The sequence below is a fragment of the Copadichromis virginalis genome, linkage group LG18, assembly GCF_057382275.1.
Source record: "Copadichromis virginalis isolate Kocher_CV1m ecotype Utaka linkage group LG18, C_Virginalis_male_GT1.1, whole genome shotgun sequence".
NCBI classification, from domain to species: domain Eukaryota; kingdom Metazoa; phylum Chordata; class Actinopteri; order Cichliformes; family Cichlidae; genus Copadichromis; species Copadichromis virginalis.
Window position 1 is genome coordinate 27410735 of NC_140635.1, and position 12661 is coordinate 27423395.

At 41.1% G+C, this 12661-nt stretch overlaps 1 protein-coding gene across 6 annotated transcripts in view; it reads left to right on the top strand.

The window, feature by feature from the left end:
* LOC146688123 (low-density lipoprotein receptor-related protein 8-like) overlaps window positions 1–12661 on the top strand; it is a 90894-nt gene that overhangs the window by 66785 nt on the left and 11448 nt on the right. For all 6 annotated transcript variants that reach the window (XM_085438544.1, XM_085438539.1, XM_085438541.1 and 3 more), the window contains 6 exons: window positions 3818–3937; window positions 4462–4587; window positions 7926–8097; window positions 9773–10000; window positions 11714–11832; window positions 12282–12421. In XM_085438544.1, coding sequence (XP_085294670.1) covers window positions 3818–3937; window positions 4462–4587; window positions 7926–8097; window positions 9773–10000; window positions 11714–11832; window positions 12282–12421 — 905 coding nt within the window. The remainder of the gene's footprint in view (window positions 1–3817; window positions 3938–4461; window positions 4588–7925; window positions 8098–9772; window positions 10001–11713; window positions 11833–12281; window positions 12422–12661) is intronic.

Here is a 12661-nt window from a genome sequence, read left to right on the forward strand (position 1 = left end):
GCCTGAGATGGTCAGAGAAAAGCTGACAGGGCCTCTCTCTTCTTTGTTACCCACCCTGCCCCTCTCAAAGAAACAGGAATGGGTGAGACCTCAAATGCAGCTTCATTTGGTCTTTTCCTCTGTCTGCTGGCAATTCAGAAGTGACAGAATGAGAGTAGTTGCCACTGTGAGTGGCAGATTGCTGTCACCCATCCAGCTGAGTTAGAGAGGGGAATTGAATGCAGCCGGTTGCAGTTCTTAAAGTCTGCTGGCAGTCACACAAAGAGAGCATTTCTCCACAAAGTTTACCTTCAGTCAGTCTTTGAATAGATAACCATTTCTGACTTTTATTACAACAGAAAAATTTCGACTTGACAGTGTACAAAGGTCTTACACAACTTGATACCCCTGTGTTGTATAGATAATCACTACAGCTCCCAGACATCACTTTCAGATATTTTATTGCAAGTCAGGGTGATGCTTGCAGTGATAAATTTTTCAAGCAACTCAGCACTAGGGCTGGGCCATATCATACCATTCATGGTAATACCGGTATAATGTTGGGCAACGATAAGAAAATGAAATATCGCGATAGAATATGGGTAAAACGAGCATGCGCAGTGCCTTTGTTTTCATACGCACATGGTGGAAAAAGCATGGCAGCGACAGAGAATGAGAAGGGCGAAAGCGGATCGTTGAATGAAACGATGAACCAGAACTGGTGTGTAAAAATGCTGCAACTTCAGTGGTGTGGAACTGGTTTAGCTTTCGTCCGTCAGATACACAACAAAGCCCTATTTTTGGTAGAGTATGCTAGCAGGTCGTCGTTATTACCGTGTTTTTTGGAAATACTGCACACTTAAAATCAATCCTTTGATTTTTCTGAAAATCGACAGTGCCCCTTATAATCCCGTGTGCCTTACGTATGAATTCTGGTGTTTACTGACCTCGAAACGATTTTATGTCGTACACGGCGCTTGAAAATCTGTCAAATGTTTCAGTACGACTTTGCTAAGCTACGAACCCGCACCGCTTGATGGATTGTCGGAGCATTACGGCTATTGTAGGCAGGAGCCTCGCGGGGTGATACGTACTGTGCCTCAACATAATATTACTGTATTGTGTGTGTATATCCTCTTTTTAAGTTTTGTGGATATTATACATGGTTATGCTGAGGATATGTCGGCCAATTTCCACTGGAAACGCCTTTTGGTTAAACTGTCAGCAAATAATTTGCATTTGCACTGTTAAATTTTTATATAACTTTAATGCACATAAAAAACAGCTGCTTGTTTAAGTGAAAATACGTTGATGGTTTGTTTTGCACTAATAAAGTTGTGGAGTCGTAACGTTTTTTGTCTAGTGTCAATTATATTGTCAGTTATATCGTTATCGCAAATTTTCAAATGTATATCGTGATAAATATTTTTGGTTATATCGCCCTGCTCCACTCAGCACTAAAGAGCATTTCAAAGTGTTTTAGCTCTTTATTTTGATGTTTTCCTGTAGCTTCCGTGTTTTGGTTCATTCTCACTGCTCACATACGATTTTTGGCTGCTGCATACAGCTGTTTTCAGCCACAATGTATCTAAAAACAAAACCAAACACGACCTACACTATCTGTCCAAAAACAAATACCAGAGAGATGGCAATCATGGGTAGCTGCTGAACAGATTATGAAGATTATGAACAAGTCAACAGACTGACAGACGCATATACCAAGAGGGTGATGCAGACAGTATTTATATAGGAGTAGAGAGCAGAGTGGACACACCTGAGAGCACAGTTGAACAGAATCTTAAGTAATGAAACATGGAAAGCAAAACTGAACATACACACATACACACACGCGACCATGACTGTCAAGATTAAACAGGACCTAACACACCCACATTGAGACCCACATTAAGGCGCGTGGACACAGGAACGGGAGCTAAAACGACACGGTGACACATGTTGAAACACAGGAAACAGGACTGAAGACAAATGAACTTCCTATGACAGTGAAAGCAGACAAGCATGGAGAGACCAGACACCGTGACACGACTGGGGAGACAAAAAGGGTAATGAAACACAGAGAAAAGACTGACTTCCATACGAGACGCTGATGACAACACAGAGATGAGACTTGGATGGATTGGACACGAAAGCGAACTAACATAATCAAACAAGAACCAGAAATAAAAAACAAACCCTCAGAGACACTAGAGAATACTAGACTCGAGACTAACCAATACAGAGCTTGATTGTGAATATTTCTTAAATCCAAAGGAATGAAAAGAGTCCAGAACAAAATCTCAAAACACACACAAGACCCAGGCCAAAACTGTATTCATTCACAGCACATTAAAAAACCAAACAAAAACACCATGAAGTTTGCATGAAAACATTCACTCACATATGAAATACATTAGCAATAGAAAAGTATGCAATTTAACACTGCAAGTGCCCTCTCACAATGAAATTCTTTGCAAAGCCCACATACTGGATTATAAGACTAGGCAATATTCCAGGAACTCGAGGGCTGTTTTAGGGCAGCTCAGGCCTTTGTGTGTGTTGTGTGTGTGCTGCAGGAACTGTCCCTGTAGGAGTTCTTTCAGGGTCGTTTTTAGGGGATGGAAAATGCTTGCAGCCAGGTAGATTCCTCTGCACTGCTAGGGAGGCTCAACACTCAGTGTGTCATTATAAAACTGAACACAAAACATTACATTACGTTTTTTTGCACAATAACATACACGCTAATCACACTGGCTCACTCAAAGGAAAGCACTACGGCTTCATTTTGAAACCAGTGATTGTCTATGTGGGGAGTTTGCTGTGGCTCTTCTTTCACTGACTCATGACATAAAGCTACCTGGCTGGAGTGAAATGTGTAGACTGGGCAACAAACTGTTGGCAGATTTAAGATTGTAGTTTTCCTTTGTAGATTGTGGAGCCTCACTTTATTCTGAAAAACTCTGCACTGTTTAAATGTTTTTCTTTTATCTTAGCTTTTACTGAGTTAAGCTTCCATTTAAGATGCGCTCAGTTAACAGATTTTTATCAAATCTAGCATGAATAAAAGAGCTATATAAATAATTAATGTATGTTCAGCAGTCAAATGATACAAAACTGCTACCTGCAGATTTATTCAATAAATTTCTAGACGAGGTTAAGTACCTGAACCTGAAGTGTCAGTCAGTGATGTTTGCTTTCTTCTTGCTATGAGGTTAAAATATTTTATGCTTCACAATTACGTCTAACTACTTCTGTCTAATTTACTGTGTGCCCACCTTGTCTGTGCCAGCTGCTTTGACCTAGTTTTAAAAGAGAGCGTGTTGTTTGTTGTGTTTTCACATTTTATTTTTCAGCTTCTGTCATTTTTAGGATCCTGCCGATGCAGGCAGCGCACCTGTTTAATTTAGATGTGCTCCCTCCCTCCTGTGATAGACCCTTGTGGGACGTCTTAAAATCCCAGTTCACAGCTTTAATCCCCTCTTCACACATATTTCACATCCCTGCAGATGGACCTGATTCTCAAGCTTTATAAGCCTGCCGTGTGTGATGCCTGCGTGTCGCTTTGATTCCTCTTCTGCTTTTGAGAACATCTGATAAGAATTCAAAAAAGATGGAAAAGAGTCGAGTACAGAAGCTGAGATATCATAGAGATTACTGCCACCCGTGTGCCACACATACTTATTTATCTTTTAAAAACATGACAAGTCATTATGCTACAGGGTAATAGTTGAGCAGGAAAAGTCCTTTCCTAAATGAGATGAGAAACTATGACCTACTGCCTGACCTTCCTCTTAAATGAACGGCTGCTTTTGACACCTGTCTCCTTTTCTTTGTCTTCTAGGACTGAATGAGTGTATGATCAATAATGGCGGGTGCTCCCATGTCTGCGTGGACCGACCAATTGGCTTTGAGTGTCGGTGCCCTACCGGCTACCGGCTGCTAGACAAAAAGACTTGTGGAGGTAAATAGAGAAATATAAAGTGTTTTTCAGAAACAGAGTGGCAGGCTGGCTGCTGACCAAGCCAGTATAAATCTGTTTGTGCATTTGTGTAGTGTACCGCTTTGGGCAGCTTGCAGCTCTCATGCTGTCCATCTCTGTTCCCTGCCCATCGCTCCCACAGGGGAGGTTGTGCAGTCTTACTCCTGTCACACATGCTTATAGTATGTCCTTCACACCCTTCCTATCATTTTAGCAGCTCGCCATCACACCCAGAGAAGAATCAGGTCAAAAGACGTCAGCAGGGATCCACCCTGCCTCCCTGTTGACTCCTTTCTTCCCTAAAACTGCAAAAATTCCAGCCATAAAATGTACATTTTTACCTCCCTGTTGTAGTCATGTCATTGAAAAGAATTTCTATATTTACATTTCCTGAATTTAGTTTCCACTCTCATCTGTCACAGCTCACAAGGGATTATTAGTGATTTGCTGTCACTGTCTGACTGTTTTTGTCTCTCAGCTGATTGATAATCCTCTCATCCCTATAGATATCGATGAGTGTGAGAACCCGGATGCCTGTAGCCAGATCTGCATAAACTACAAAGGGGATTTTAAATGCGAGTGCTACGAAGGATACGAGATGGACCCGGTCACTAAGACCTGCAAAGCAGAAGGTGAGTTACAGTAAGAAAAGAGGAATTAAGTTAACCCTGTCTATTTGAACCTGTGCCTCAGGTAAACAGCACATTTTCTCAGATACTGAAATGCGTCAACACTGCACCGCACTCTCTTCTGTACTACATTGTTAACCCCTCCTCTTGTCATAACCAGGAAACATCTTTTAACTGTTATATTCTTATTATTTCTCTGCAGGTGTTTGTGCACTTGACATAACAGTACACATAAAACAAAAATCACATCACCAAGGCAACCGCTCTGTTTTTCTCAGACCGAATTTGTCCTCTGGGTCCTGTCCCATTAGACCGCTTCACGAGTGACAGACTGATGTTTAGTGATGCTGAACACTTATAATTAGGTATAGCAACTCTTCAGGGGTACCTGGCTGAGTCACGGTGGAGGCTAATTACACCAATTTAATCCAGCCTCCCGCTCAGCTTGTTGATAACAGTTGTTTGACTAGTGGAGAACAAAGTCAGCTGATGTCTTTTGACCTCCAACTATGGCTCAAAGCTGTTAGCAAGAGGATTGCATGCAGAGGCCATTTTATGTTTACACTTCATTTCCCTGCAGAGTTTTATTATTTAATTGGCAGGAAAGAGCCAGTCAAATGAAATGTGTTGGTTCTGTCCCTGTGGCTGTCAAATGCTGCTATTTAGTTTTCCTCAATTAAGCTAAGCTAATATCAAAGCTCAGCATTTGCATGTGTGTGTTTGCGTGTGTGTCGTGTCTGCCCACTTGCCTCTGTTAACGCTTGTGTACTTTTCTCTGCATGGCTGCCCAGTGCGTTAGCTATCAGTTTATCATTGCCATGAGAGAAGTGTTTCTGGCTGTGTGTCAGAAGCCAAATTGCAGCAAATGCAGCAGTTGAGTCACTTGGTTTTGAGGCAATGAAAATGACGTCTGGCTGTGACAGCCCATGAACCCAGCAGGGGAGAATTTTCCCCTTTAGAGGGGTTGGAAATGCTGTCATTGTAATCGCTATTTTTTTGAGAACGCTTGGTCCTAAACGTCACTGTCATGATTCAGAGTTTAGGCTGGAAGACGGAGGAAAGGGCAAAAAGAGAAGACGTGCGGGACTGCGATACTACAATGAGGCTACAACACAGACTGTCAAAAGGGAAACTGAGGCAAGCGAGCCATTAATGAGAGAATTTCATATCTGCCCCAAGAGATAATTGCCTGCAGCTGCCATCCTATTACCATGCAGTGTCACAAAGAGATTGGCTCAGTATAGATGTTACTAGACAAAAGGTGGGCTTTAGTTATAGCCAGGCAGATAAAACCGTCCCTACAGGCGCGTTTTGTTAGTCTTTTTTACCCACTCGACTTTTCCTGGACAGAATTATGAGGAAATAGTTTAAGACCTCTGTTTATATATGGTTCTGATTTAAGTGCATCCTGGGTGACCTTATCCAAAACAGACAGCTCGAAAAATAGGTGTGAAAATAAACAAGGACACTCTCAGAGGAAGTGCGAAAACCAGTGCATGATAATAGCTAATAACAAATTTACCAATCACAGTGTGTACTTCAGATGAAAGCAAGAAATCTTTTATCTCCTTGAATAACAAAATTACTTCATAGCGTCCTGCAAGAGTTATCCACATAGCGGGCTACATTAATACATTCCAGAGGACAGGTGAATTGTAAATGATCTGGAGCTTTCTATAGCACCATATCCAGGTTAACATGAAATGTGTGATGCGAGCCATGAGGTCACACATTTTCACCAGCACATCTTGTTCTAGGAATTTGCTTTCTGACTAAAGACTCGACTAATCAGGCTCAGCTGTGATTTGTGTTTGGTCCTGATTAGCATGGTAGCAGGGTACACTAAGATGTGAGCATTACATATTGCACCCTCCAACCACTCAAACATATATATTAAATTACAAACATTTTGCATTTACCTAATGGACTCATTGCTTTTGTTGTGCTTACTAGTTGTGCCAAACCTCAAAGGCCCATTCTGAGCAACCTTGATGAAATTAACATCCAGCTTGAAGCCTGACCAACTGCTGACATCTCTGTAGACATTTTTTGTCTTGTTAGTAGCGGTCACACTTTCTGTGCTGATGAAATCAAATAACCCTGGGAATAGAAAATGTAATAACTAGTGATTACGTTAAATGCTTTGAGATGCATTCCAGATAAGATCTGCATCTCTCAGCTGTGCATGTAATTAATATTTATATAAAATGCAGGTGTACATGGCAAGGTATTTGGAAGTGAAGCCTATCATTATTCTGTTGCATATGAGTAAAATTCACTGAGTAGCAGATTGTTATTTTTCTATATTTGCAAGCCTGGAAAAGGGTAAGAATATATCTTATTCAAATTAGTGTATGTTTGCCTATGTCTGTTTTGTTGCATTGCCGGTGCAAAAGCCGTCAGCTTGCTGTTTAAAGAGGTGCAGCCAGATGCAAAGGTAACTCTGATATATATTTATATTTGCAAGGCGAAGATAATAAGGAGCGTACAACTTAATGATGTACAACACACTGATCAATACACCAACTATTCAGCTGTTTTTAATGAACAATTATTGTGCCTTCACTCTTGTTAGAGGAGAATATTGAGTAGTATCGTGCAAACTTGATGCTGTTTATCTTTGTGAAAAAAGATTATATTTAGAGTATTGACTTTAGTCTCTCCAGCATCACATTATGTTCCAGTGCTTTTAACACTGCGGTGAAGCCGGATTGTTATTACTGTAGAGCAATGTCTAAATCATTCCCTGACATGCAGCATTTCCCATCTGGGTCAGCAGTTCTCAAGTCCAAGTGCATTTTGATGCTGTGCTGAACACACTGTCCAGCTTATTGTTGTTTTATTGTTGTCTTCTTCTTCTTCTTCTTCACATCTTTCCCCTTTGTGGGTTAAATTATTGACACAAGAGCACAGCCACTGCTTCTTCCAGTCCAGACGATATACTTTTCCCACTGGATAAAGGTTAAGTTGATTTAAAGCAGTGCACTTGCTGTCTAATCTGAAGCATATTAATGTTGATGTGTGCATAGATGATCTGTGGAGCACCAGGACGAGAGCAGTTTTCTAATAAGATATACCCACTTTGGCCCCTCTTCTCGCCTAAACTGTCAAAGCTGATTCGCTTGAGCATTACTCAAGCAAATCCCAACTCTAATGTATTCCTCACACCTACAATGTATTCATCCTCATAAGCCCATTTTAGAAATTGCCTCCTATTGAGAAGTTGAACTTTTTTTTGCTTTATTTTGCTGATCCATATTCTGACCCTGACTCCGGGCCTGTGTTGTTTGTGCCTGCTTGCACAAAAACACACCCTGAAATGTTCGTTTCTTCGCGTGCAGGTAAAAGCCCTTACCTACTGTTCACCAACCGACATGAGATCCGCCGCATTGACTTAGTGAAGAGGGACTACAGTCAGGTGGTATCCACACAGAAGAACGCTGTGGCTCTGGACCTGGATGTGGCAAACAACCGTGTTTTCTGGTGTGATCGATTTCACCGGAAAATCTACAGGTAAAAAAAGAGTTTTTGAGTTTCTAAATCTTTAAATAATTTGTGAAAACAATTGTATTTAGGATTTACATAACACTGCTGACAAACTGCAGCATAAACAATAGATTCCTCACAGCTTGGACAAATGTTTATTTATCTTCTAAGCAATTTTTACATTTTTCACTATGCCTCATTTAATCAAAACGCCTGCATTGTCAGCGACTAGACAAATATATTTGAAATATGAAGACGTACCAGAGGCATTATAAGAAAGAGACACGACGCTGAACAAAGCCAGTGATGCAAGGAACATTTTCGGGGGAGAAGAACTTTTTGACAAAGTTTTGTGGCAAAGTCTTTATAAGGTTTTTGTCAGATTTGACAGGGAATTCTTTACATGCAATTTATATGTCTGCACAACCTTTGAAATGAAAGGTAATCAAGCTTTGAACTGACTGCCTAAAAACAGCTTCTTCAGAATGCCTCGCTTGCTTCTGGAAGGATTTTGACTTGTTTTTTTTCTGCTAAAAATCATCAATATTTCTAAATATGAACCACTCAAAGATGTTTTACTTTCATCTATTTGCACTCCACCTGTGGTTTTCAAATGTCTGATTTTTAAAAGAACTGTGCTTTAATTATATTTTGAAACACGATTTCATAAATCCTGCACCGATGCACACTGATGAAATTTCCCTGTATGTGATGTAGTTAGATCTTCTCCTTTATGCTTTTGATGTTTTTTGGGTTCAATCAGCTTAGCCGATGGCTCAGACCTGCTATTATTTTAGATGAATTTCACCCTTCCTTTTGTTATCCCAACTACGTTTTCTCCCCAGAGTGTCTTCTAATTGGAGCACTGTGTTCTCTTTATAAAATTGATGTTAAGAGGAAAAAAATCTCTGGGGAAACTAAAATTGAAATTCCTGTTTGGGAGCACAGCTCCCTTGCCCTCGCCTCACACCTCTGCTGGGGGTCAACTCATTAGTGAGCAGGGCAAACCCTGAGTGAGGCCTTGTCTATTCTGATAAGTGGTCCATCTAAGAAGGATGCTAACCCCAGGATGAACCTGAACACTGCCCAAGGCTGTAGCTCCCATATCAGCCCCATTCTTTGTTCTGCAGTCTCTTCACTTCAGAGGAAGAATGGAGAATTGCTCTTCGTCATATATTATCTGTTGGGGTGTGTCCCGTTTGTGTTATTATCACTTTATGTCCGCTTATATTTTGTCAAATGAATGTGCCAAAAGACTTAACTTGCATAACAAAGAAGAACATGCCAGCTATATAACTGTGTCATTCACTTATTGATTGATTGATTGATTGGTTGCTAATGCTAGATTTACTCTTGTGATTGGAGTTTTTCTTCTTCAGTTGGAGTTTAATCAGTACTAAATTATTTTTTAAACAAGCAGGTAAAATTCTTTGGCTCTGAGTGCAGTCACTAAAAATCAATATTTTATAGTAATAAATCTTCTGGTAGGGCGCCACATGATAAGACGGATTGTGTATACATCCTCATTATCACAAAATAGTGCCCTGCAGGCAGCCAACCAGGCTCTGCCTCACAATCTTTCTGTACATCGATTTTGTAATAATGGCTGGCTTGATGTAGATTATCCCTTACATATTCTCATCCCCTCAAAACTCTCCCTCATTCTCTCCTTCCGCATTCCCGCCTCCTGCTCCACCCGCAGTGCCTTCATCCACGAGGCCAGTGACCCCTCCCAGCAGGTGCCACTGGTAGAATCATCTCTGCAGACCCCTGTAGGACTGGCTGTGGACTGGCTCCAACACAACCTGTACTGGACCGACTCAGGGGACAAATCCATCTCCGTGGCCTCGGTGGACGGCACCAAAAGACGTGTCCTCATCAGCACTGACCTGAGCGAACCCCGAGCCATAGCACTGGATCCGCACCATGGGTAAGGAAGTGGAGATGTATGCATACAACACCAGACATCTGCACTGTTAGTACCAAGTATTAAAGAAACTGAAAGACAAGATCCATAATTATCACGGTTTATGCATTTTAAAAAAGTATGCTAATTGCTGAGCTTCATGCTGTGAATTTACATAACACTTAGCATATCAGCACATAATAAGGTCGAACTGAGTTCACATAGGATGCCCTCCCATCTAGTTCTATACTATACTTTTTGTCCTCTTTCATAATTTTAAACATGATGGTGGCGTTAACCTTAAACAGAGATATGTTTAGCAATTTCTTCTGGGTCCACGTCTAATGATAAATATTCAGTATGAGAACACTTGTTGTATATGAGAATCCAGAGTATCGAGACTCTGACCCATTTAACATCCTGATAGTTTTTGACAGCCTGAGGAGCTTTATGAAATGGTGCCAGGCTGTGATTCTGCAGCTTTTGTGTTCTGGTTATACAAATGCAGATTAAAAAAAAAAAATCAGCCACAAAGTAAACATAAATAGACACACAAAGGTGCTTTGGTGAGGCAGGCACACACACACCACAGAAATGCTTTACACTGAATAACAGTTTGGACAAAATTGTCTTAATGCCAGTAATAAACATTTACATAGAAGTGAATGTAAATTACTGTGTCTTCACTGCTTTGATTGCTCGCTCATATCGCCAAATAACCATTCAAAGTGTGCTGAAGTCATACCAGATAACAATTTTTAAATTTGGTGGTTAACAATGTTGGGATTTGGCTCAATGTAAATCACAGCCATGGCAATCCAAATGAAAGCAGAGTGCTCACAGACGTTAATGGTGTAAGCGATTACAACCACTGCTCAGCTTCTAGTCATGACAAAATGGTCCTGTTTGTCCTGCATACCAAGGTGAGGGATCTAATAACCATATTTTCAAACCGCAATCACATACTCCATCAGCGAGGACAAAGGCTGCAAACAGTAATGCTGTCAACTTGTCAAACTTGTCCTTTGTGTCAGAGGCCCATGCTGTAGCTGCTCCAATCCTAATATGCTGTTACATGTACGTTTACAATTACACTTACACTGTAAGCTGGTATTAGAGCAGATGGGAGATAGTGAAATATTTGTACGAGACGTAACACTAATATTGGTGGTCTTTTGACTTGTATTGTAGTTTTGTGGTGCTGAAAGGACAGCTCCGAAATGTGCACTTGTCAGAGATCTTTTACAAGAATTCCCTACAGCACTCTTTGTTGTAGAAATGTCTCCCTTTCTCTGCCCTTCTCTTCCAAAAAATCACTTCCACAAATCTTGGATGGCATTACCTTTGCTTTTGCATAGCCTGTAGTGGGGGAAAAAGACATTTGTGTGCCCTAGTTTTGCAGTCTTATGTATATCTGATTGTTTTAGGCTGCATATTGCTTATGCAACTTTAGGCAGCTTTTTTTTCATCTTTCCAGGACAAATATTTTGGTGCAGCTCTCATATTGTTATTATTATTACTATTCTTATTATTCGGTTAGTAAAGGAGCCTACTTATGCTGGGTAGAACTGAAACAGCAAAGTAAAAAAAAGCAAAAGAGGAGAGCTAAATTAAAGTAGTGGACAGTGACAGTGATGGCTTACTGCCGAACCACTTAGCAGAACAATGCCGTGGGACTAATAACTGCTAAAACCCTAACTGGATAATAACACAATGACTTTGGTGTCTTTGTTCCAGCTTTATGTACTGGTCAGACTGGGGCACGCGAGCCAAAATAGAGAAGGCCGGTATGAATGGAGTGGACCGACAGGTGCTGGTGGCTGATAACATTGAGTGGCCCAACGGCATCACACTGGGTGAGGGGAGAACAGCTGTTCTTCATTATATCGTGCACAGTGCTATATTTTACCCTTTTTCCTCAACAGCTGTTGTGAATGTGCCTGAAGCGCAGACCTGAAAGGAGCCGATGCATTCAATCAGCTCATTTTTGATAAAAGGTCAAAAGTAATTGAAATAGCACAAGTTAATGTTTAACGATAATGGAAAGAAGTAGTTTTACAAAGTTATCATGGCCGCTTCGGAATGATATTGAAAATGTTTCAGGTGTTATAGATCAACACAGTAAAACTTGCTGTTGTGTAATGGTGAGAATCTGACATTTCTAAAGTAATCGATATCACCTAAAGGGATTTGCTGGTCAGAGTGCGAGAGTGCTTACCGCAAGGACAATCAATTTCCACTCAGCTCGGGAAATTCCTATCTACATGTTTGTGTGTTTGTCTGTGTGCATGTTTGCACTCCGCAGATGTGGCCAACCGCCGTCTGTACTGGGTGGATTCCAAACTACACCTCATAGCCAGCGTGGACCTGAACGGAGCTCACCGCAGGACGCATATGTCGTCCGTGGAGAGACTGGGGCACCCTTACGCCCTGGCTGTTTTTGAGGTTTGTGTTTACTCCTTTTATTCCATTGCCTCATTTTGTAGAACTCAGCATAGATTTTCAGGGATTTTGGGCAGTTGTCCATGATATCACTCAGCCTCCCACATCTCATCATATCTACATCTCTCTCATTAGCCTCAATGGGGGCCTGCAGAGGCACAGGGAGCCCAAACGTAATGACTGTTGAATTCAATTTATTTCATGCTCAGTCGGTGGGTGTCCTTGTGTGTGTTCTGTTTGTTT